General features: G+C 46.1%; 3 protein-coding genes across 6 annotated transcripts in view; all 3 read right to left on the minus strand.

Annotated features, from left to right (window-relative positions):
• Window positions 1-11,222, minus strand: part of LOC307078809 (MORN repeat-containing protein 1-like) — a gene marked incomplete at both ends in the record, with an annotated part of 43,618 nt that extends 32,396 nt beyond the window's left edge. The window contains 6 exon segments of the mRNA XM_079740800.1: window positions 9,173-9,260; window positions 9,574-9,664; window positions 9,927-10,037; window positions 10,453-10,551; window positions 10,861-10,932; window positions 11,147-11,222. Coding sequence (XP_079596926.1) covers window positions 9,173-9,260; window positions 9,574-9,664; window positions 9,927-10,037; window positions 10,453-10,551; window positions 10,861-10,932; window positions 11,147-11,222 — 537 coding nt within the window.
• A 422-nt stretch (window positions 11,223-11,644) lies between these two features.
• Window positions 11,645-17,823, minus strand: LOC307079473 (putative glutamate receptor). Its single transcript, XM_079741837.1, has 10 exons — window positions 17,705-17,823; window positions 17,414-17,486; window positions 15,596-15,627; window positions 15,334-15,513; window positions 15,018-15,241; window positions 14,706-14,800; window positions 13,951-14,168; window positions 13,611-13,830; window positions 12,499-12,749; window positions 11,645-12,112 (listed from the first exon to the last, which is right to left on the minus strand). Exons 2-10 carry the CDS (start codon window positions 17,475-17,477, stop codon window positions 12,014-12,016), a joined length of 1,383 nt encoding a protein of 460 aa, XP_079597963.1. The 5' UTR covers window positions 17,478-17,486; window positions 17,705-17,823; the 3' UTR covers window positions 11,645-12,013.
• A 2,266-nt stretch (window positions 17,824-20,089) lies between these two features.
• plch2a (phospholipase C, eta 2a) overlaps window positions 20,090-23,366 on the minus strand; it is a 130,452-nt gene continuing 127,175 nt past the window's right edge. For all 4 annotated transcript variants that reach the window (XM_079741428.1, XM_079741430.1, XM_079741429.1 and 1 more), the window contains exon 23: window positions 20,090-22,990. In XM_079741428.1, coding sequence (XP_079597554.1) covers window positions 21,195-22,990 — 1,796 coding nt within the window. In that variant the 3' untranslated portion in view covers window positions 20,090-21,194. The remainder of the gene's footprint in view (window positions 22,991-23,366) is intronic.

Below are 23,366 nucleotides of genomic sequence, written 5' to 3' on the forward strand. Positions count from 1 at the left end.
AGCATGCAAGACGCAGGAATGCCTGCGTAGGGTTTTTGTTCGTGCTTGAGCGCAATTGAGAGACAAAAAGATAATCCAGATCACGGGGTAAAGAGAATGAATGTGAGAGGAATGGGGGAAGGCAGAAGAGAGTGGTGGGGGGGGAGGGGGAGGAGGGGGAGAAGCCGTCAAAGTCAAACACATTGAGAGGGATCAATGCGTAGACTTTGCCTGGCGTATCCCAGGGAGCAAGCAGACTCAAAGCTCTTCAAGCCCGCACTTCAAAGTGGTGACGTGTCCATTAGACTTTGTAATTCCGATCACATCAACAGGCCCCGGGCTACAGGCTCCGAATGGGCCCAGCAGAAAACTAGGCCATGGTTGAGGGAGAGAGACATTGAGAGATGATGGAGAGGGAGAGAGAGAGAGAGAGAACAAGAGAGCGGGAGAGGCAGGGAGAGAGAGAGAGAGAGAGAGAGAGAGAGAGAGAGAGAGAGAGAGAGAGAGAGAGAGAGAGAGAACACAGCAAAAGGAAAGGTTCCGAGAGAGATGATGGGGGAGATGAGAAGAAAAAGTTGTGAAAATGTAAGAAAAAAAAATATAGCCAAGAGCGTGTGAGTGAGAGATGCAGAGAAAGACAGTTCACTGTACAGTATTTCTGATTTTATTTGAATGCAGATGAGTCATCATGATCTTAACAGAGTGATTACATTTATATGAAAAGTTTTAAAGAAAACAGTGTGTGTGTGAGAATGTGGTTGGGGTGTGTGTGCGTGTGTGTGCACATGTGTGTGGGTGTGTTAAAGTGCTGATAATGGGAGAGAAAAAATGGGGGCGGGGGGGGGTGGCAGGAAATCTGGGGGTTTAGGGATTCATCTTTTGAACCACTATTAAGCAGGTGTCTTGGCTCGAGGCTGGGGCTGATGACTGTGCACTAGCTAGCCCGCTACGCTAGCCACTAGTGCACTAGAAAATGCTAAGCTAATTCTAAACTAGGCCCACTACGCTAGCCCCTAATATGCTAACCCTGCTAAGCTAATACTGCCACAGTAGCCCTGCGATGCTATCACTGCTGCACTAGCTCTGCTACGCCATGTTATCCCCGTCACAGCATTCCTACTACAGTAGCTAGCATAGTGGGGCTGTTAAGCTACCACCTGCTAAGTTAGCACCTGATAGGTTAGCCCCCATTGTACTAGCCCTGTTTTGGCTGCATTTGTATTTCTCTAGACAGATGTCTGGAGAAATACACTGGGTCGATCAATAACATCTCTCTCTCTCTCTTGCTCTCTTTCTCGCTATCTCTCTCTCTCTCTCCATCATCTCTCTCTCTTTCCCTCTCTCTCTCATCCCCTTCAAAAGGAGAAGCGAAATCAATCAGGCCCGGAGAATGATTAGGAGGTTCAGACTCAGGTCATCCACCCAGTGGGGTTTGAGTCTGCAGAGAGGGAGCTTCCTGGTAGAGACCTTGTGTTTGCCAAGCAGATGCACTGCAACAGCAACATGGAGTTTGTGCCTGAACAATAGCCTGTGGTGCCTACCAAAGACTGCGGTTCTTACTGTAGGGCAAATAGCTTTGATCAGGAGAAAGGCGGGGAAAGGGGGAGTCAACTGTACAGGAGCTCTCCTTCCATCCTACCATCCATCCTTCATCTATCTATCCATCCAGCCTCCATAATCCTTTCATTCATCCACCCAGCATACATCTCCATATCCATCCACCAAAAGAGGGCAGTTTCAGGGCTCATTTAAACTTATCTTTAAAAAAAAGGATTTACACAAAATATTAATTTTTGTTGTTTTATTTGAAATCAAACTATTTTATCATTTCAAAAACATATTTTTGCATAGTATAGCATTACATAATTGTTACTCAAAACTGTAAATGAAGGAACAGCAGGTGATGATTATGATAATACGTAAGCTGCTGCTAGCTTCTGAGCTACTGTAAAATCATTTCAAAAGCATATTTTTGTACAGTATAGCAATAAATAATTGTTACTCATAACTTTAAATGAAGGAACAGGTGATGATTATGATAATACATAAGCTGCTGCAAGCTTCTGAGCTACTGTAAATTCTACTGTAAAAGGCTTGAAATACAGCACAACATTGCAATCCATGTTTCCTATTCATTATTTACACACCCTCTTAATATTTAAAGCAATCTACACACACAACCAGCACAGACATGTCTCACCTGATCAGGAATAATAGCAATGCTTATTATAATTAAATGTACATTTATGAAAAAGCCCACAAGAACTGCGAATGCTCAAAATGGATGAATATATATTTAAGGCTAATATACAATCTATACAACCTAGTTTAATCTAATTCTTACACACATACACACATGTCTACCACCTTAATAAAATATAATATTTTGAGACATCAACTAGGTTCATATTTGAAGTATAAGGCCAGTATCAGACCAGGGTTTAAAGTAGTGGAAGTGGGACAACAGAGGTCTCAATCAAACAAATTTCTCAGTCATTTCATCATCAATTATGTGCCCATAGTCAATTCATACAACGATACGCATGAGTGAGATGTTGTTGTTCCCCTGGTTCAGTGGCTCAGTTTAAAGTGTCACAGTCTCCCTGATGACACTGCACCTTGGTGAAGACCTGTACGCCGGGCAAATTTGTCCACCTTATCTTATGTCCCTCGGCCCGCTGTTGCATCTGAAAATACAACCAAAACATTTTGCTCTATGCCTCACCAAACCATTATTCATGGTCAGTGCATGTTTTTCTTATAAATAAAAAATACCTTTTAAGTACATTTTATCGACATTGACTCTATTCTGACGATAGAGTCAATGTGCTATACTTTTTACTTAATGACCTAAGTAAAAAATATAGCACTTGTAGTCTACGGAGCCCTCTATTGTGAGGGACGTCACTACTTGAAGAACAGCAACTAAACAAGAAACAAAACAAGAATCAGGGCTGGGCTGTGTGTGATGACTCTCAGGCAACCATGATGCTTTGGGTTGTGTGAAAATGAGGATTTCACCGTACAACATGACAGCTCAGGGAAACACTCACTTGTTCTAAAATGGCAGCCTTTGTTGCCGGGTTGTTCAGGTCCTGCCCGTTCGGCGAGCTCACCTTCACTTTGAACATCCTTGTCTTACTACCTGATTGTGTGTGTGACACACACACACACACAGACACAGACACACACACACACACACACACACACACACACACACACACACACACACACACTCTTGGAATATGAATGAAAGTGAATGGACCGTGTAACCAGTGGCTACCTCCCGGACCACCTGGTTCTCTGCTGGGTTCCTTATGCTGACTAGGTCTGCGTGGTATGTCCTGCAGTATATCTGAACAGCCATAATCCTCTTCAGTTTAGGGACTAGGACATATCGGTCTCGACCTTGTTTGTTAGCTGAAAGAAAGAGACATTATTAGGGACCTGTGTAACTCGTTTAAATTTGATTGCATCTTGAAACATACAAAGATCTGATCATGTGCATCATCTCGTTCTTTTTAAATGTGTGTGGTCAATAATCACGAGAATTTCCAAGATATATCATTAGTTTGTCTGTAACAGCCGATTCCTTACCATCATAACATATGAAACAGAAGGAGCAAGAAGAGTCATTGGTAGATGACCACTGGCCATCCTTGGAAGTCACTAGGTTATAATTATCCACACCTAACGAAAAATTACTGTAATCTCTCTCGCCCTCTTTGTAGAAATCATCGTCTGCCAGGGACCAATACCACCTCATCGGATAACCCCCATGGAGGCCTAGCCAAACATAGTTTTGTTTGCCGACCAGGGGTTGCAAGGCTTTCATTGCTCCCATGCTGTCTACAGTGGCCAGGTCGAAACCCTTTTCTCTGCAGTAGTGCTGCGCATTAGACCAGCTTAGGGACTTTTCCACTAAGCAGTGTTGGCCGTAGTGGGCACATAAGGATGGACTAGTACACAGTCCTGGTATCGGGAAAATAATAACACATGATTTACTATAAGTATTCATAGCAATTGTGAATGACAATGTGCTAAACAGAAAAGGCACATAAACATGAACAAATATAACATCCTTTGGTACAACAAAGACCATGTGTGTTTTTGAGACCATTGCTCAAAAACACATTGAACCTTTGATGCAAACATCCAAAGATGATTTAAAAGGAAATGCACCAACCTGAGATTAGAAAAATGGTTATCCATTCCAAAGCTGTCATGCCTACATAATAATAGAAAAGGACTGTAACTCGGTTTCTTGGAAGTATACCCATTGATATGTTGTAATGAGGTTCTCTCCATGATAATATAGCAACACAAAATATTCACGTTTTTTAATAAAATGTATAGCATGTTAACAAACCAATTTTTTGTAATTATTAAATACATGTTAAGTAAGTAGCTAATAATATTATGATATAAATCGACTTACCATTGGGTTTCCTTGCTGGGTTATCAATCATCGCTCTAATCACTGGCTATGTCTACGTCCATCTCCGTCTGCCTCCGTCCCCCCGTCCCCCCCCCCAGCTCATATTTGAAATTCAAAATTATTTGTAAGAAAGGAAGTGCATTCAATTCCGGATTTTATGCTTGCTATCCTGCCAGCTTTACTGCCGGTCATAGAAGGCATTTCTACTTCTGAAAGTTTCTTAAATGACAAGCTTGTGAGTGATGGCAGGTGGCTGAGTGATGAGATTTACATGTTTAATCCTTCTGTCTATTTGCAGATCATTTGCAAATAGCCCTGCCATCACCTGAAGGTTATGCCTTCAACAGGTAAACATGTGAAGCAGGCTTTCTGAGATTAGCCTAGGGTTTTGAAATCAGTGATAATGATGTTAAAAACGAATGCTTTGGAAATTTCCTATTAAATGGGGGTATAAATTTGAACATACTCATCCAGCTGCATGGTGCTGGTCTTTTGGGCTATTGTGGTATGGACCAAGATTGGGTTCTCCGTGTTGACAAGGTGAAGGCCCTGCAATCTATCTTTAGCCATCTTTCCACTACATTTGATTTGTATCACCCCTTTAATAGTTACAGTCTACAAGGGCTTCACAGGCCGCACTTTCAAAAAATAATGATTGGTCAATTTGAATCACCCAAATGCTGGGTTCAGGCTGCTTGGTTATAGGTTGGGTGACTTTGACCAAACATAGGCTTAAACCCATTTGGCATGAAGCTATTGAGTTATGGTCCCGGTGTTGCTGGGTGCACTGGACAGGGAGCAGAGAATAGCAGCCATCAGGCAAAGCCTTTTTTGGTTTATTTCTTCCAACACAGCGCACTGCGTCAGAGATGCACCCGAAATCAGGGCTCAACATTCTTCACCGTCTGCCTGCGTCCTGAGCTAGGGTTTCTCATAATTATGGCTATGAAAGAATAGTGGTTTCCTCACATCTGCAGGAAAACCTGTTCTCAGTGCTATGTATGGTTTTAGCATCAGAAATGGCCATTAGCAAGTGACTGGCACACCCATCTCACAGGGACACTGTTTGCCTTGGAAATGACAGGGCTGAAGTCATGACGCTTTGGCTGACGCTGCCACCTAGAAGGCTGCCTCCTCCCCCGTTTTCCCCTGGGTTACACATGATTGCGCAAGACCTGTCTTCAGTTTCTCTCTCTGACCTTGTCTTGATCAGCCCCCGACCGGGAGAAAGCAAAGTTGAGCTGTGATAGGAAAAGTATGCCAGGTGTAGGCCCAGGTGTGGGTAAAATGCCAGGTGTGGGTAAAAGCAAATCATCACTTTAGGACACAAAAGGTTTTACAGCATTTGCTATAACCTAAAATATGTGATCTGTGCTAAGTCCAGGAAATATCGTTGTGCAAGCAGATAGACCTTTTTCTGAGGGTATTGTCAGTAAACACACACACACCCACCCACCCACCCACCCACCCACCCACCCACCCACCCACCCACCCACACACACACACACACACACACACACACACACACACACACACACACACACACACACACACACACACACACACACACACACACACACACCACACCACACCACACCACACCACACCAAGCTCACCATCTGGAACATTCTGTGGGTGATTAGGCTGCTGAGACTGACCCTAGATGCTGATCAGAACACCGATTGCAGGCAGATCTCACTGCCTGCGAACAATACAGCAATAAAACACTTTTACCTACTATGATCCAAATGATGCATGTGATAAAGTTGTTGTTCACAACATAAAGCGATATACAACTAGACGCCAACTTTGGGATGGTTTAAAGGGGTTCTACATCAACATAATCCGGGGTAATAGTAATAAAAACAGTGGTCTCAGCATTCCCTAAAAATGATAAATTAAAAACCCTCTACACAGTGTTTCCAATGACCATCCTAACCTGGCTGCACAAATGGCCAGCGATTTTTGCTGAAATCAATAATAACTCTAATGGCCCGATATGTCAACAAGTTCCATTAGGATCACGTTGTAGCTGCCATACCATCAGGGCTCGTTGAATTTGCTTCTACTTTTAATATGTTTGTGTGCATTTTAAAGTGAAGCTCGGATGTTGTTCTTGATTTCTTGATGCAGAAGTGGGTATTTGTTTCTAATGCAAATACGGACACACAAGGAGCAAGGAGCCTACGGAGCTCAAATTAGTGCCAGATGTAAGTGAGGGTCAGCCCCGGGGATCATTGGTGAGACCATGCCTGATCTCTCACCCCTTTACCATGGGAGGGCAACTTGGAAGGCTAAGGCTAGTCAGATTCCCACCCTGTATATGGCGAGTTCTAGCTACGTGTCATGCCCATGGTTATGACCCACGCCAACTTTTGGATGCTTTGATATTCATCCATTGATATTCATTTGACCAGATTACACCGTTGATTTTGCCTCATGAAAGTTCACTTTCAGTAAGAGTCCTTGATGTTATGTGTTCTATCTCTGATTATGATGCTAGAATGATCTATTTATGTTTTGTTTTGTATTGTATTGTACTACTATGACTACTGTTGCAATAAATAATTGCACCTTGGGGACATTAAAGTCTTATTTAAGTCAAATTAACTCTTTGTAAAATAAATATTTGTTTTTCTTATCACTTTCCTGTATTATGTCCCCCATATTTCGCTGAGTTTACTATCAGATGTACTTTATTATCCCTGGGATTAATGAACAGATTGTATGTTATTTACGATCAAAAGGACAGTTACGTCTACACCCATCAACTCACATGGATGAAGCAGGGTGGCTACGGGCGGCATGGTTTAAACTGAGGAGTCTGGACAGGATTTGTTAAAAAAACACAAATGGTTATTTCAAGCATAGCATGGCACTCTTCCTAATGTCCCTCCTGTGTTCCTGTACAGCAGCAGGTGTAAGCCACCTCGGACCCAATCACTCTTTGTCACTTCCTGCTCTAGGGGCCCCAGTGCAGCCCACTCCGCCTAGTGTACTTGGGGCCCGCCAGGAGGGGGAGGAGAGGTTGTTGGGGGAGGGGGGTTGTTCAGGCAGTCCCGGCCAACATGGGAAGAGGGCTGATGTAGCCCTCCCCCCAAGCCAACGGGTTGGTGAATGCATACATGTCTATCCATCTCTCCCTTCACCATTTATACTCTAGTGTGGTCATTGCCACACATCTCATGTGAATGAATGGCCCCACTATGCACCGCATTGGTAATGCAAAAAAAAGAAAAGATTTTTTGCAACCCCTTAAGCGACATCAGAACTACGTGGGAGTCTGGATTAACGAGCCGAGAACTGTAGTGAAATTGTCAAAATGCCAAAGTCGGAGAACCAAACGACTGAAAGGTTAGAATACACTGAGAAAGATGGCCCAGCTGCTGTTAGACAAGGCAGCGCTGGTCATTCGGTCAGGTGAGAACTATTACAGATATACAACAGAGCACATAGTTATTGATTCAGAATATTGTGATGGACAACCTCTTTTGCTGTCTCGCATATACTCTCTAGAAACCAAATTAGCTAAATGGGAGTGTGAAGCTTAAATGGGTCTCCGTACACACACCAAAGGTCCTGGTTTAAATAACACAGACAGCAGAAACACACGGATGGTGTAAATAATGTTAACGTTGTGCTGCATGGTAGTTAAATTCCGCACAAACTTGACCCATATCTCAAAAACTTAGACTAGTCAAGATTGTATATAATGCGCATAGTGTAAATATGCATAGTGTAAATTGTATGATGATATCCCTGAGATTTTAACAATGCCAGTGTAAAGCTCAATTTGGCATAGACCTTTTAAAAGTCTATTTGTAGTAACTGAATGTATAAATAACAAGAGCATTTTCAAGATAACCCCCAACTACCGGATGATCAAAATAGTCGAGGTAGTAGTATTATATACTTGATTTACAGCAGACACTGTACAGCAGATATGTCTCCATGTTTGACCTTGCATTGAAAAATACCAGAGAATACCATTATTGATGTAGCCTTATTATTATATTAATCAAATAGTAAATCCTCTACTACGGCACTAATTAGGCCTATGCAATAAAGAAGATATTACACAATTATACTTTGGCATTGCAAGAAATTAATGAGGAGGAATGCACATTGGGTCGAGAAACACTTTATAACTACAAGCTCCACAATGAAGCAGGGAAGGCTCACTAGACCTGCTGCCACCCTCTCGATCTGTAGTCCAAAACTGGAATACAGGGACCAGGAAACTTACATGTGACTCCCATTCATACCTATATAGCTCTGTCATACACGGCAGAGTAGACTACTAGACTATAGGACACTTTGTGTTTGATGAGAGGCCTTACCCTAAGATAGCTTGCAGAGCCTGGGGAAACATGCTTTGCCCAATTATCATTGCATTTTTTTGCACAAATATTGTCCCATAATCAAAGTGTCTTATGGCTAACTATGTGTCCACATTGTCAGCTAGCGAGCTGTCAAAACCACCGTATTAGAATACGGGTGGATCTGCCTCACTGAGCTCAGAATTAGCGTCTAATTAAAAGAACAACAGCTCCCCCAAGTGGCCGCACACAGGTAAAGGAGTTATCACATTTTAAGACTAAGTGAACGTTACCATCAACGATAAGTTATCCGAACTACTTATTATAGTCATTTAATAGTAAAACATTTGTGAGTCTTTTAAATGAAAGGGGTAAATACATTTAAGATGGATGTGGAGGATAGGCTAGTGTTTGGTGCACCACAGCAAAGACTCACATCATACAGAGATCCGTCCACACAGCGCAGAACTCCCTGGCCCTGCTTCTGGTCCAGGACCCAACTTCCTTCATACTGGTCCCCGTTACTAAAAAATAAAAGTGTAGCACTCGGAATCAAGCCACATTTTGATTCGGAATGTAACTCCAATAAATGAATATTGTGTACGTTCAATAAAGATATATAATTATTTGATGTGTGGTAAAGTAAGACTGACTTTACAGTGTAATATTCAACCCAATGTCCACTATTCCTGTTAAAGAAATATGAACCTATAAATCAATCAGCACACCTATTTGTGGTTTTCATAAGTCAAAGGATTCTAATCACTAAATTTGTTCCACATGCAGTGGTACCGCCTGTACATACCTCAGAAACACTGTTCGTTAGAGTGTTCCTACCTGTACTCGATGCGGCCCTCCCCGTGTCTCTTGTCCCGGTGAAAGGAGCCTAGGTAGGCGTGGCCATCCGAATCTGTCAGGGACCCGTGACCTGAGGATTTGAAGCTACTTACTTGAAGCCCCCTTTTGACACTCTCTCCCTCCCTCCCTCCCTCCCTCCCTCTCTCATATAGGCACATATATTTATATATAAAATGCTGTACACACAAATCCTGTAAGAAATTACTTCTGGGGCCATTTCATGCCAAGTTATACGTCTCCAGGTTATGAGGGATTATCGTCACAGCCAAAGGGATTTGGAAAGTTGGGACTAATTTTATTAACAAGTGGTTCCTCGTCAATGCTTTCCCCACCTTCTCTGAGGCCGCAGCAGAACTGTCCTTCATATGTTTCACCGCTGGCTCTCTGCAGTACTCCAAAGCCATGGAGCTCACCTTGTTTGAACTCTCCAGAGTAAGAGTCCCCTTCAAAACAGACGTTAAATACACATATGAGCCTGGTTTGAATAGCTATATCAGTCTGTTTACATCTAAACTAAATGAACATATAAGAGTATAACAACAAAATGTATAAATAAGCTGTATAAACTGTTTATTTAGTACTACTGTATACAGTACTGTAGATTTAGTTGAGGGAAATATATACTTTATGGAACAATTGGAATATCAGAAAGGTTCTCATTAAAATACATTTATCATATAGAATATTTTAATACCACTTTAATACCGTTACCCTATAATTTAAGAGCAGACGGTTGCCATATGTGTCCACTCCTCTTTTTTTTTACTGATAATATCATGTCAGCGGCGTAATAACTGCTATGATTCATATAATTCAGGCATAATCAACATTAACATTGGGAACCTGAAGGCATCTTACCCGTTTTAGCCCAGTGTCTCAGGCCGCTTCCTTCAATCTCCCCGCAGATAAATTCCCCCTCATAAAAACTGCCATCTTTCATCATCAGTTTGCCAAGGCCTGCTCCAAAACAAGAACCAGCGGCAATTTAAACCCGTGATAAAGACACATAACATAATCCATAACATAAATCCTAACATAATCCATAACATAATCTATAACATAAACCCTAACATAATCCATGCTTGTTTAATCAGAAACCCACACAAGGAAAAAACAAGATGAATTATCTATCTCATATAGACTTGAGTATTTGCTTGAACAAAGTGTTCGTAGGATTAACAGACATCTGAAAATGATATTTGATCACATTAACGTTAGACGAGCTATTCAAGTTTAAGCTGTAGTCTGGGTGAGGACTTGACTCACCGTGCTTTTTGCCCATGCTCCATTCCCCTTCATAGAGGAAAAAGCTGTTTGGGTAAACATATGTCCCGTACCCTATTGGGGGTATTGATGGGACTTGAGTTAGCCTGGATAGTTAATAACACACTATCTCTCGCTAACTCTAAAGATACCTTGGTCACATGGATTGTAAATCGACCAATTGTCATATCTTTATGTATACATTTATTAGGCATACGTTGTAGGATTCTAACAAGCACTGTCAAGCTTAACCGGAGATACTCACTAAAACTAAAAGTAATGTATTTACCATGACGTTTTTGATTTGAGACCTCTCCGACATAGTTCGCTTTCTTGGACTCCATCTTTAATTTGATTGCGTCCATGACAACGCGGATCCATAGCAACTGCAACTCCGCTTTGCAACAATAAAGAGTTGTTGCAAAACGAATAAAACCAATAAACGAAGGTAAACTGTAGAGGCATACATCAGCTATACTTTGTTCGTCTTCAAACATGGGTGGCAAGTGCTGTGAAATAATTTTAAATATATAATAAATTTAAGAAATGTAAATAGTCATTGTACTGCATAAAGGCCAAACGTTAGTTCATTAAAGTAAGTAAACTATGGCTGTGGTCAACATTATATATATATATATATATATATATATATATATATATATATATATATATATAATTAACATTTGACATGCCACAATAGTAGTTCATGTTTCCAAAGAATACCACTTCCACACAAATCTTTATTTCATCAATCTTTTGTTTAATTTGAAATGCCGATAAGCGTACTTTGTAGGCTGAAGTTGTTCTTGCCTATGGATTCTTGCTGTCCACTCTAGCCTAGGGAATATAACACCTTACAATGTAGGTTTTTTTCATTGCATAACACACTTTCTTGATAGCATTGGATATGGCTAATCTAACGTTGACATCATTTGACACTCAGATGGTGCATTCACAGTTATTTGAACGGTTAAGAAAAGCCAGCTAGAAGAAGGTTAAAAGCAATCTATAGGAATGTGATACCTATTCTCACTGGGGAAAAAATAACCTCTGTCAGTTATAGCTGCTTCGATTCAGAATGAGGTCCTACATTCGGCCTAGTTCCTTCCACTTTGAAACTCCATTATGAGCGTCCGGGCATCTCGACTCAGTTCTGTTACGCCTTGCTCTTGTCTACGATCTCCTGTTCCGCGCTCTCCGCCCCGCCTCTGAAACGCTGAGCTAACTCTGTGGACAGTGCTGAGCAGCACGACTTCTGGAGGGGTAAACAGAGAAACACACACGAAACACATTTAAACACAACACACACAACCTTGAAGAAGGTGGACAATACTGAGTCACCATTATATTTGGATTTTTTTTTTCAACTGACCAGTTAAAGGGTCTCTATTTTAGCACCAGGTGTGGTAAAATGATATCATTTTACCACCAGGTGTTGTAGATGGACTGACATAACCTCCCACCCGGTTGTCTGTACCGACCCGTCGGCTGATTAATCTGTGTTGACGCTCCCACTTCGGCTGTCATTATAGAGTACATTATGAAAGGCTGTGTAACGGCCTTGTATATCATGGGGGGCAGTTGTTTCCGCCATTCCTTCTGAACCTGGAATGTGTCACCACCCATCACGGTCACCATTACCTTCCCATCCTTGGCCAGGGTCCGGGCCTTGGATAGGAGCTCAAGCAGGGCTATGAGGAGGCCCAGGGCCAGGCCCAGCCCCAGAAGGAGGAAGAGGCCCAGCAGGTTCTGGAGCCCCAGTGCGTCGGCAGAGTGTGCGTCCTGGCCCTCCCGGCAGTTGTTGGGCCACCACTTGTCTCGCAGGTAGGTGAGCTCCCCGCTCTCACTGAGCTGCAGGATGGCCACCGTCAGGTTCTTCACCAGCGGCGATTCTGAGGAAGGAAGTTGAGGAAGGAAGGAAACAAGGGTTGAGGCGGAGGTGTGGTGAATTTTGAGGGAAGAGAAAATGACCTTCCAGCCCGGAAGGTCCAGGGCTTAGGAGGCCTCGTTCAAGGCCTTGTTACCTTTATCAGAAGAGCTATTTAGCATTTGGTCATTTTACTCTAGAGTCATTTGACTAAATAGCAGTCATTAGTCGTTTAGCAGGTGCTCTTATTCAAAGCGACAAACATTAAGCGACTTGCAATAGGATACATGACTTTTTGGAGCAGGTGGGGGCTAGGTACAATTCTCTAGGATTCCTGCAGGTATATTGAAGCCCCGGAACCAGTTAGTGACTTTTAAAGTCAGGCCAACTTCGGCCAACGTACATACTACTGGTCTGGACGATCAGTCTTTCACCGAGCTGCATCGTCAGGTTGATGGCCGACACATTACAACTCTACTACCAGATCAGACTTTATCCCAGATCCTACCCGTCTCCCCGACTGAGTCAGCCTGCCCTTTAATCGGCGGATTGCTCACCTATTTGGTAGGTGCCTTGAGCAACATTGGGGCTTCAGCCAATCAGGAGAGGGGAGGAAGACGAACAAAAGGATCCAGCAGGACACAAAGTTTTCGACATGAAACAATAATAAATATGATTGATTATGATTTGTTTTTGTCGGTGTCAGGATGTCTTTTTGTCAGAGCCTTTTCTCCTAGCTGAAAGGCTCTGGCTTCAAAACCCCCAAATCCACAGCCTACCTGTAGGCATCCTTGGGCAAGATATCTCTAACCCTTACCTGCTCCTTAATGACCTGTACCTAATAAAAATAATCACTTAGTAGCTGTGTGAGGCGGCAAGCATTTACCAATGGGTGCTGCGATGGCATAGGCCCTCATGGCCACAAGCTCCTCGGAGCGTGTCAGCGTGCAGTAGCGACCCGTAGCCAGGTCCAGAGACACTGCCTCGCCGATGAAGGCAAAGTTCCCCTCCTGAGCACGAGTAATGCCTTCCTCCATGGTGGCCACATAGGTATTACCGCGCTCCATGTGCTGGTAGATACGCCGGAACACTGGGTTGTTTGAATTCTGCCAAAGAAAAGACTTGTTAACAATTGGCTCTCTTACTGAGGTTTCTTGGTTAAGGCATCCTTCTCATGGATGCCTAAAGTAGGTAGGCTGGGGACTGAACCCAGGATATCAACACACCTTAAAGAAGGACATTGAGGAGCCACCTTCCACCGTTCCGTATTCAATGACGTCCTGGTGAGAGAGGTCCTCAAAGTTCTTGATGGACACGTGCTTGTTATCGGCATGCTGCATGTGGCTGAAGTTGGCAAAGTAGAAGACCAGCAGCAGAACGGCAAACACCCACCACACGGCACTAACCAGACGACCGGATACCGATTTGGGGTGAGGACCAGCACCTGGGGGACATTAAATACAGAACACAGTGACTGACTGGAAGCGAGGTCCTCATGGTTTTAAGGGTTACGGTCAAATTATACTTCTGGATCGAATCACTGGCGCAGGAGCACTACAGGTTCTACATCACTTATTCAGCCTGTAACTACAGAAAATATAACTACAGCCCTGCGTCGGAATCGTGTATGATAGAAGAGCTGGGGTCGCTTTCATTTTTTGACACATCATAAGTATGACTTCTTCATTATGAAGATAATCAGGTGTGACTGAAATATTCATTTTTGCCAACCTATCGGGACCACTCCGAATGACCAGCGAAGTACCATGAATGCAAGCATCTTCATAGAAACCCACAATGGCGACAATGGTTATTTGATGCAGAAGCATTATTTGGCCTTCAGGGTTCAACCAATTTGAACCGAACATTAAGTTAAAAGCAATACAATGAGTGCGATGTGACACATCTACTCGAAAGAAAAATAGCAAGAAAAATATATACATTTTTGAGATCGTAGTACTTTCGTGGAGGGCTGCTTTACCTTGCAGGGTGAGGGCCCCAGTGATGTACCAGAAGCTGTGTACCAAGGTGAAGCTTTGCCCCTCAGCCTCTGGCTCCCACTCTCTAGGACTGATCCTGAGCAAACCGTATATCAGAATTGGATCGAGTTTTGGATGTATTGAACGAAGTGAGGCAGAGAGGAACCTTCTTGTTTCTATAATTACAACGCACCCAAGTTAAAATGGATATTGGATATTCGGAGAGGACTAGAAGGAATGTATAGGGTATAATCATAATGTTGAATGAGAGGAACATCCGTTTCTACTGACGTTTCATGGAAGCGCTCACTCACCTGGCCACCAGGAAGACGCAGAGGCCAGTGAGCAGGAAGGCAACGAGAACCCCAATCCACATCTCCATGGAGAAGGGCGACATGAAGCCCAGGTTGAGCTCCTCATGGGCCATGTCCTTACGCAGGAGGAAGCTCAGCCCCGTCTGCATGAAAGGTGTGGTCATATCCACCGCCTGCTCTCTGGTCGCCGTGACAGTCAGTGGAGCCACGGCCAGGTCAGCTTCCTAGAGGACAGAATGAACCAAAAACACAGGGATAAAGATGCAAGAAAACAGGATTGGTCACTAGAGGGTGCCGTTCGACCCTAGATACTCACCCCTCGCATCACCTCCCCGATCATGCCAGACCATGAGCCGCTGGCATCGCGGGCGCCGTAGCGTTGGTCTTTCACTAGGTGGACTTTGTATGTGAAGCCCAGCTTCTGGGAGAGCTTGGAGATGAGGTCGATGCAGTAACCCTCCAATTCAGAGCCTCGGGACATGGTGTATGGGTCGTCCTGAGGACAGGAACACACTAAAATGATTACTTTAAAGGCTAGTCATTTTTATTAGCCTGTTCAACAGGGAGAAGATAAATACCTTTATAGTGGTGATGGAAAGCTCCTTGGCACCTAAGAGAGAGAAAAACAATCAATTCAACTCAAACTGCTATTGAAGAAACCGGGCATTAGCACCGGCACAAATTAAAAGCGGATTTGTTTGAAAGCCAGTTCTTTGCGCTTTTGTGCTTTTAAACCACTTAGATCTAAAGGTCAGGGACTCTGAAGTCCTAACGAAGCATATCAGATCCTTGTTATTTGCCATGGAACTATGTGAAAAGCCAACAGAAGGACAATACCAGTGTTCATTGAAAAGACCTACGTTCTGTAACCACAACAACAACTGCTTTCAATCATACCCAGGTTTGCACGAATCTATGTGTGGTTGCCAAACCTATTCTCTCTTTTTGTTTTTGTTTTGTATGTATAAACATTATATTTCCATCCGAATCTGAAACAATGAAAAAAATGGCTCCTAGAGGAAAACAACCAAATTGGAGAGGGTTCATGCTGCACCCACCAGTCTAGCCATCCCCGTCCACCCCACTGTGGGTCTGGTGAACTTGCTGTTATTCAGCTCTGGGTGACTTCCCTGGCTGGGGCCCAGGGACCCCCCGTGGAGCCGTGTCCGCCTCAGACATAACATAACCCAGCCGGAGTAGACTGACGTGTTGGACGAGGGTGGAGGGAGAGGAGGGAGAGGGTGGAGGAAGGGAGATGATGTAGGGAGGGAGAGAGAGCCAGAACAGAGGGGATGGGGTAGAGGATGAGGGAGGAGATGGGGGAGAGGAGGATGGGAGGAGGTGGAGGGAGGAAATGGGGAGAGGAGGGTGGGATCGGATGGAGGGAGGAGATGGGGGGAGAAGATGCCGTTATAAGAAATAGGGGGAAGGAGGAGAGAAGAGAAGGGAAGGACGCAGGATAGACGCAGAGGATGGGAGAAGGGGAGAATGGACAGAGAGAAAGAGAGGCAGGAAGCAAGGGAAGGAACACCGAGAGAGGAAAGAGAGAGAGAGTGAGGGGTGAGGAGACGTGCCAGAAGCTCCAGCATGGATGCAGCCCTCACAGAACCGTCGGAGCTGAAGGACTCCATGACACTGTGACAGCCTGCTCTTGAGGGGATGGCACGAACCCCTGTACAACAGGCGGAGATGCCTGTCAGTTCATGGCCCAATGGAACCCCCCATCTCCTCCACCCTCAGACCGTTAATTGATTCATCGCGGTTCACTCCCTGTGAGAAATGGCAGTATGCCACAGTACCCCCCCCCCCCCCCCCCCCCCGCTCTCCTCCACCCTCCCGAACGTTAGTTGAATCATCCCGGTTCAGCCGTGAGAAATGGCACTTGGCCCAAGCACTCCTACCCTCCCCGCCCCCTTCACCTCAGACAAGAAGCAGATAGTTTTATTCTTCCTCCAACTTGTTCACAGGTTGTTTTTTGGAATTCACAATTCACAAAAATGCACATTTTACCTGAAAAAAAACAATTCCAAGAGGTTAAAGGGTTCTATAAAAACACAAGGTATTGGCTTTGGCAAAGGCCTTGTTTTGTCTGGACGAGCATCTGATGTTGGACTACGGAAACATTTTATTATTCTTCCAGGCCAATTTTCTTACTCATCAGGACTCTTTTTTTCTTATTGTTACATAACAGCTAAATTCTGGTGGCAGGGGCCAAAACTCTTTCCCGAAAATTTCCTGGAATTCATCGGAGGTTATATCCTCTACCAAGTATAACACACCACAGCTCGGCAAGTTAAATACAGAAAGAAATTACAAAACACAAACATAATTATAGAGAAAATATGACACTTAAAAGGTGTGTGCACAGAATATCGCTGGTATTGCGTAGGTCTTACTGGTGGTGTGTGGAGCAGAGATGAGGGCTGTGACACACAGACAAACTGCCAGGTACCCTTCCATGATGCTGGCCTAAAAAAACAAAGACACAAAACCATACAAATTAAGTTGCATTGACAGCTACATAAAGGTGTGGCTTTGCAGGTGTTATTCGAAATTTCCTCATTGTCCAAAAGTACTTTGGAGGAAAGTTATAAAAACATCGTCCATCAAATCAATTATAGAATTATTTAAAATAATTAAATGCCATTTCTTGAAAATCCTAATAAAGTATGAAAAACATGACCTACCCCAGACAAAAGAAATGTACAGATGAAAAATTATCGGAAAAATAGAAATCAACTCTACTAAACTTATTTCTATGTGTGCGGCCTCTTGACAACTGAGTGGGGCTGGAAGTGGCGCTCCACTTTCTCTCTGTGTGTCTCTGGTCGCAGGAGTGGGACTGTTGGGGTGTTGCTCAAACAGGACACAAAAAGGCAGGGTTATAAGGGAGGGAGAGGAGAGGGGAGGAGTAGGGGCTGAATCACCACAGAAGCAGGAGAATAACATTGCTGTGCAATCCACAGCCTCCAGCTGTTTGGCTGAACTAATATGGGGCTCTCACCCTGGGCTTTTTTTTTTTTGATCAGTTTCGGGTTAAAAAATATATATGATCAGAATCATCAGATTGGTACAGCTATTCAATGAACAGAACATAAAAAAATGGGAGGAGACATACCCTCCATAGTTGTTTATCATTTTGTATAGAGCCGGATACAATTCCATGATATTCCACGACTTGTTTCAATAATCTGGCAAATTCCCTGACATTGCCTGTCTGGAATTTAAATTGGAAAATTATCTGAACTTCCAGAAATTCCATGACACAGGGGAGCCGTTTGAATGATTAGTGCACAACATGTATTGGCTGTACAATCTGTACAATCGTCAAAGATAACAATACAGCTGGCTGTTGACAATCCAGTTGATCCTCATTTGGGGAAAAGTGGAAGGATGATGGATGAAAGAGAAGATATACTTTATTTTTCAGTGACAGTTCCGAGAGTTATGTACACACCGGAGGCCTTATTCCACTCCCATCCGCTCTCATTGGAATCGGAATGACATCACTCACATCGGTCATGGAATAGCTTGAAAAGGTCACAGTAGATGTTTTCCTCACGATAAAAATGACCATCAGACCCGTTTCCTGTAGGGTCAGGTACACAATGTCTTCGCCTACCACGAAACCTCACTAGGGGCTCCGATAGGTGGATGCTAGAGGAGGGAAGAGCAGTTCCCTTCGTGAACTTGCACAAATGGAGGGATTTCAGGCAAACCTTCTGGGGTCTCTGGGAAACACGGGCCCTTTGCAGAAAGAGCTGCGAGGTTAATGGTACAGCATTGTAAGACTAGATTCAAACTCACACTGGTCTTGGCGTCAGGGAAGTTGTTAATGGTCAAACTTTTTAAAACACATGACAAATAAGATGAACAAAGCAATGAACGGGTGTTTTCTTAGCTAAATCCGTTAGTCCAGGTTCTGTAACGCATAACATCATCAGGGTAATGCATCTAAATGAATCGATGCTGCTCAAAGTATTTGAGCCAATGACAGTCCAACTTTCAGAACATATAACAGTTCAAACTCCAGCCCATGTATCTCACCCACCTAACGCTCACGTCATTTACAGTTATGCAGAGTAGCTCGGACTGGCCGAGACACATCTCCCCCACCGCCTGTTCCCCCTCTCTGCAACCGGCCAACATCAAACACCGTGGTAAGCACACATCTTCCACTCTCCCATCCCCCGACATGAAGGGGGGGGCTTAATTCACTCTGGAACAAAAACTAACCCTTCTTGGCCCCCGGGGGAGTGCTCAAGCTTTCTCGGTTGAAGGAGCCAGACTGTGCCAAATGGCCCAGATAAAAACAGGCTTCAAGAAGGAGTCAGGCCCGCGCCCGGAATCCTAATGAAGCCATCTTTTGTGTTTATGTGGCAGCGGGAACGAGACCCCGGGCCCCCAAATTGAGGTTGTTGTGCATCAGGGTCGAACGAGGGGGCCCGGGAAAGGAGTCCCAAGTCTCCCCGCGACAGCTCACCAGAGGTGGCCGTCGCCGGGGCTACCGATTGTCATGTCAAGCCAAGCGGAGCGGAGCCAGGACTTGTTGTGACGCTCGGGCAGATCTGAAACCACGGCGGCTTTTTAACGCTACAGAGTCCATCATTTGGAAGCTGAATGGGGGCCTCGAGTCTTTGTTTGCGGAACATTCTATGGGCCAGCGGGGGGCTGGGTGCTCGGCGTTGGAGCCCGTTGGTTGAGAGGGGTGAGGGCTGGTAAACACCGTCACCCGAACAGTCCATAATTAGTGCGAACAGCCAGCAGAACTTGCCAAGACTAAGACTTTACATGACAACTCGGCCAGGGCCTATTTTTAACCGAATGTTCAGTTGTGTTAGCGGTTTGGACACATCTGCTACTGCTCTCTGTGTTGGTGTTTGTGTACAGTACAGAGGGGATGCAAAGTGGGATGTAAGAAGGGAAGGAATGTGTCTAACTAATTAATATAAATACAAGTAACAATGTCAATATTAGTACTTATAAGACAAATAACCCATATTATGAAGACAACGTGATACCCATCTTAATGTTCATTTCAGGTTTATTTATGTCATAATTATACATGAGCTGAATTAAATATTTTCCCTTAAATGTTGCACACACACCAAACGTGCATTGCTGTGCAACCAAGACAGTAGTCCTACGAACAAACGTGCGCTGACACAAGTCATTCCTGTTTCCACAGACCCGCCGGAACACTGGGATTGCGACCTAGAACCGTCTGACAGTCTAAAAAGAACGTATAAAAAGGTTTTCTCTTTTCTTGGTAAAACGACGAAGAGCCGATGCAGATAAGATAGTTATTACAGTGCATTAAAGACATGCAGAACACTTGAAAAAATTAAAAATAAGAAAGACATGGGAGCAGGGGAAATGAGGGCAGCGGCAGACGACTCTACCGCAAATTAAAAGTATAAAATCTTTGAGGAACAACATGCTGTGTTAGCAGACGCTCAGCTAAAAATGGGGTCTGCTGCCGTGAAATGAGGACAAACACAGAGACTTTTTCGTCTTGCAAGGCGGGAGAGAAATCCCCTCCCGTTTTGGTAAAAGCGAAAGACCATGGAGAAACGTGTACGGATTTGTAGGCCTTTTGCCATTATTTTTAGCGCCATTATTTTGAAAATATTGCTGAGGGGAACATACGACTGAAGACTTCGAACTTGGAAGTGTTCAGATGAAATGTTGCTCCATCAAATGCACTATGACACAAGGGTTCTTTTTTTTCCTTTAACTTGTGCACTATTGCTACTAGATGCTCACATCAAAACGTATCGGGACGAACAGGGTTGATCACGTTAAAGGTTAAGCAACCGTATAGAAACATGTTTGTCCTCTCGTCTCCTCTACTCTGGCCTTTATTAAAACATTTGGTGCAGACAGAAAAAAGTGCTCGGACGGATTGTTCAAATGCTCTCTTTAGTAAAAAAGAAGAGTTGATCTTGAGGCTCATCGCGTTAGCACATCAGTCCCAACCACTAAGAGTCCGGTGACGAACACAAGACACCGCCTAAATGGAAGATTAAAAGCCTCTATGGTCTGAGCCAGCTTCAGCCACAATGTCTCAGAGATCACCAGGGTTTGGTGCCAGGTGTGCGCCTTGTTTGTTTCTTGCTCTATTTCTGATCAGTGTGTCAAAGCGTCCGCGGCCCTCGATGCGGGGCCCCCCGGTCCTCACAGCTTGAGCATGAAGAACACCTCCTTGTTGTCCGGGTCGGGCGGGGCGCTGAGGGGCCTGGCGACGGGGGCTCTGAGGCCCGCCAGCTGCCCCTGCGGGTCGTGGCTGGTGCAGGGGCTGCGGGCCACGCAGCACGCCCCCTCGGGGTTGCCCCGCTCCCCGATGGGGCTGCCGATGCTCCCGCTGCGGCCCTGCGCCAGGCCCTGCAGCCGCTGCCTCTCCTGGGCCTGCTTGGCCCGGTTGGCGACGTAGCGGACCCTGCTCTGGCTCCTGGACGATGTCCTCCGTGCCAACGGCTCCTCCTCCTCCGGCTGCTGCTGCTGTTGGGGGGGCCGGCGCCCGGCCGAGTGCCGGGCCGGGGAGGAGAAGTCGCTGGCCGTCAGGGGCTCCACGTCCGTCAGCCGCCGCAGCTGCTCCGTCAGGGAGCTGGGGGGCCGCGCGCCGTGCAGGCTGCCCGCCCGGCGGAGGAGCTGCTCGCGGGGGGGCCGCGTCACGAAGCTGCGGCTGATGCTGCGGTACTTGCTGTCGAAGTTGCAGGCGATGTCGTCCGACGTCAGGTCGCCCAGGCTCTTGGACATGGAGGAGGCGGGGGCGGGCGGCGGGGCGGCCAGCGAGGCCCTCTTGGCGTCGGCGGACGACGACTGCTGCCTCAGCCCGTCCATGTAGAGGCGGCTCCAGGTGTGCCGCCGCTGGGTCAGCCCGCCGGGGGAGTCCTCCAGGGGGAAGTCGCCGCGGGGGGGCTCTCCCCGCGGGGTGCCGAGGGGACGGGGGTGGAGCTCGTCGTCCGGGCGGGACGCCCCCGGCCACAGGTTGGGGTTCGACTTGCTCTTGGCCACCGGAGTGGCGTCGTAAGGGGGGCCGGCGTCGTAGGGGGAGCCGGCGACGCCGCAGGAGGAGCGGCAGGAGCTGACCCAGGGGGAGTCCGGGTTGGCCGAGGAGGAGGAGGAGGGGGAGGAGGTGATACTGCTGCCCGGCGGCAGGCTGCTGAGGCTCTTGCGGACCAGGTTGGGCATGGAGAGGTCGATGACCGTGTCGCTGGAGGAGATACTGGAGGAAGAGGACATGCTGTCGCGGTGGCTCCCCGGGTCCACCTTGCTCCACAGCCGGTCGTTCATGGTGGCGTCCGTGCACACCTCCGGCACGCACGAGCGGCCGTCCGAGAGGACGGCTGCGAGCACGTGCCCCTCGCTCTTCGACCGCCGGACAGGCGGGTGGGACGGCAGCGGCGTGAACAGAGCCCTCCTGACGGGGGTCTTCTGAACGGCGGGGGCACCGGTGCTTTGAGCGACGGGAACGCCGCCGAGAGGCCCGGTCTGGGCGTCTCCGGGGTCGGTCTTTGGGGCCTGCCTTGGATCAGGTGTGCAGGAAGAGGCGGTGGGGATGGGGGTGGAGGTGCTGATGGCAACCCAAGGGTCCAAGGGCAGGGCGCCGGGGGAGGTGGGATGATGGGCCAGGAGGAGGGTCCCGGGGGACGAGGTGGTCCTGGAGATAGGGGCGAGGGGTTTCTTGGGGTGACCCCTGGTGGTGGGGTGACCGGGGTGGGTGTCGGACACCACTACCCCCACGTTAGGGGAGGCGATGGGCGTGGCGCCGTTGGTTATCGCTGTGGATGGCGAGGGTGGTGGTGCTGGAGGAAGGGCACGGTGCGAGAGGGAGACGGAGGAGTGGGGGTGGAGGTGGTTGTTGGGGGGAGCTAGCGGGGTGGAGGTGGGGGGGCGGGTGGCCCGGTCGATGGTCTCCTCGCGGGACAGGGGAGGGGGAGGGGCCGCTGGTCTCTGCTCTGCAACACACTCTGTGGGGGACAGAGGAGAACAGTTAGTGCAAGACCAGGTGGAAGGATCGTACACTGACCATGTGCTTAACCAGGCAGTTATAGAAATGCTATACAGCTACACTTTTGATTTGGAACACAGGCAATTATTTGAAGATGTATTTTTGATAGGGGAACATAAAGAATTATTTTAGAAAGATGATTTGCAATTCAAAAGTGCAGGGTTAGTGCAACGTCGTTACAGTACCAAAACACGTTCTCCCTGTAGCAATGAAGTGACAAAATGGCTGTTTGCTAACTTAATAAACCCCGGGCTATGCAGGCTTCCCTGCAGCATTTCTACAGCACTTGATATGAACAGACAGGAGAAGGCCTGAGGCGGGTGTGATGCCCTGGT

Source organism: Pollachius pollachius, assembly GCF_949987615.1.
Source record: "Pollachius pollachius genome assembly, chromosome: 8".
NCBI classification, from domain to species: domain Eukaryota; kingdom Metazoa; phylum Chordata; class Actinopteri; order Gadiformes; family Gadidae; genus Pollachius; species Pollachius pollachius.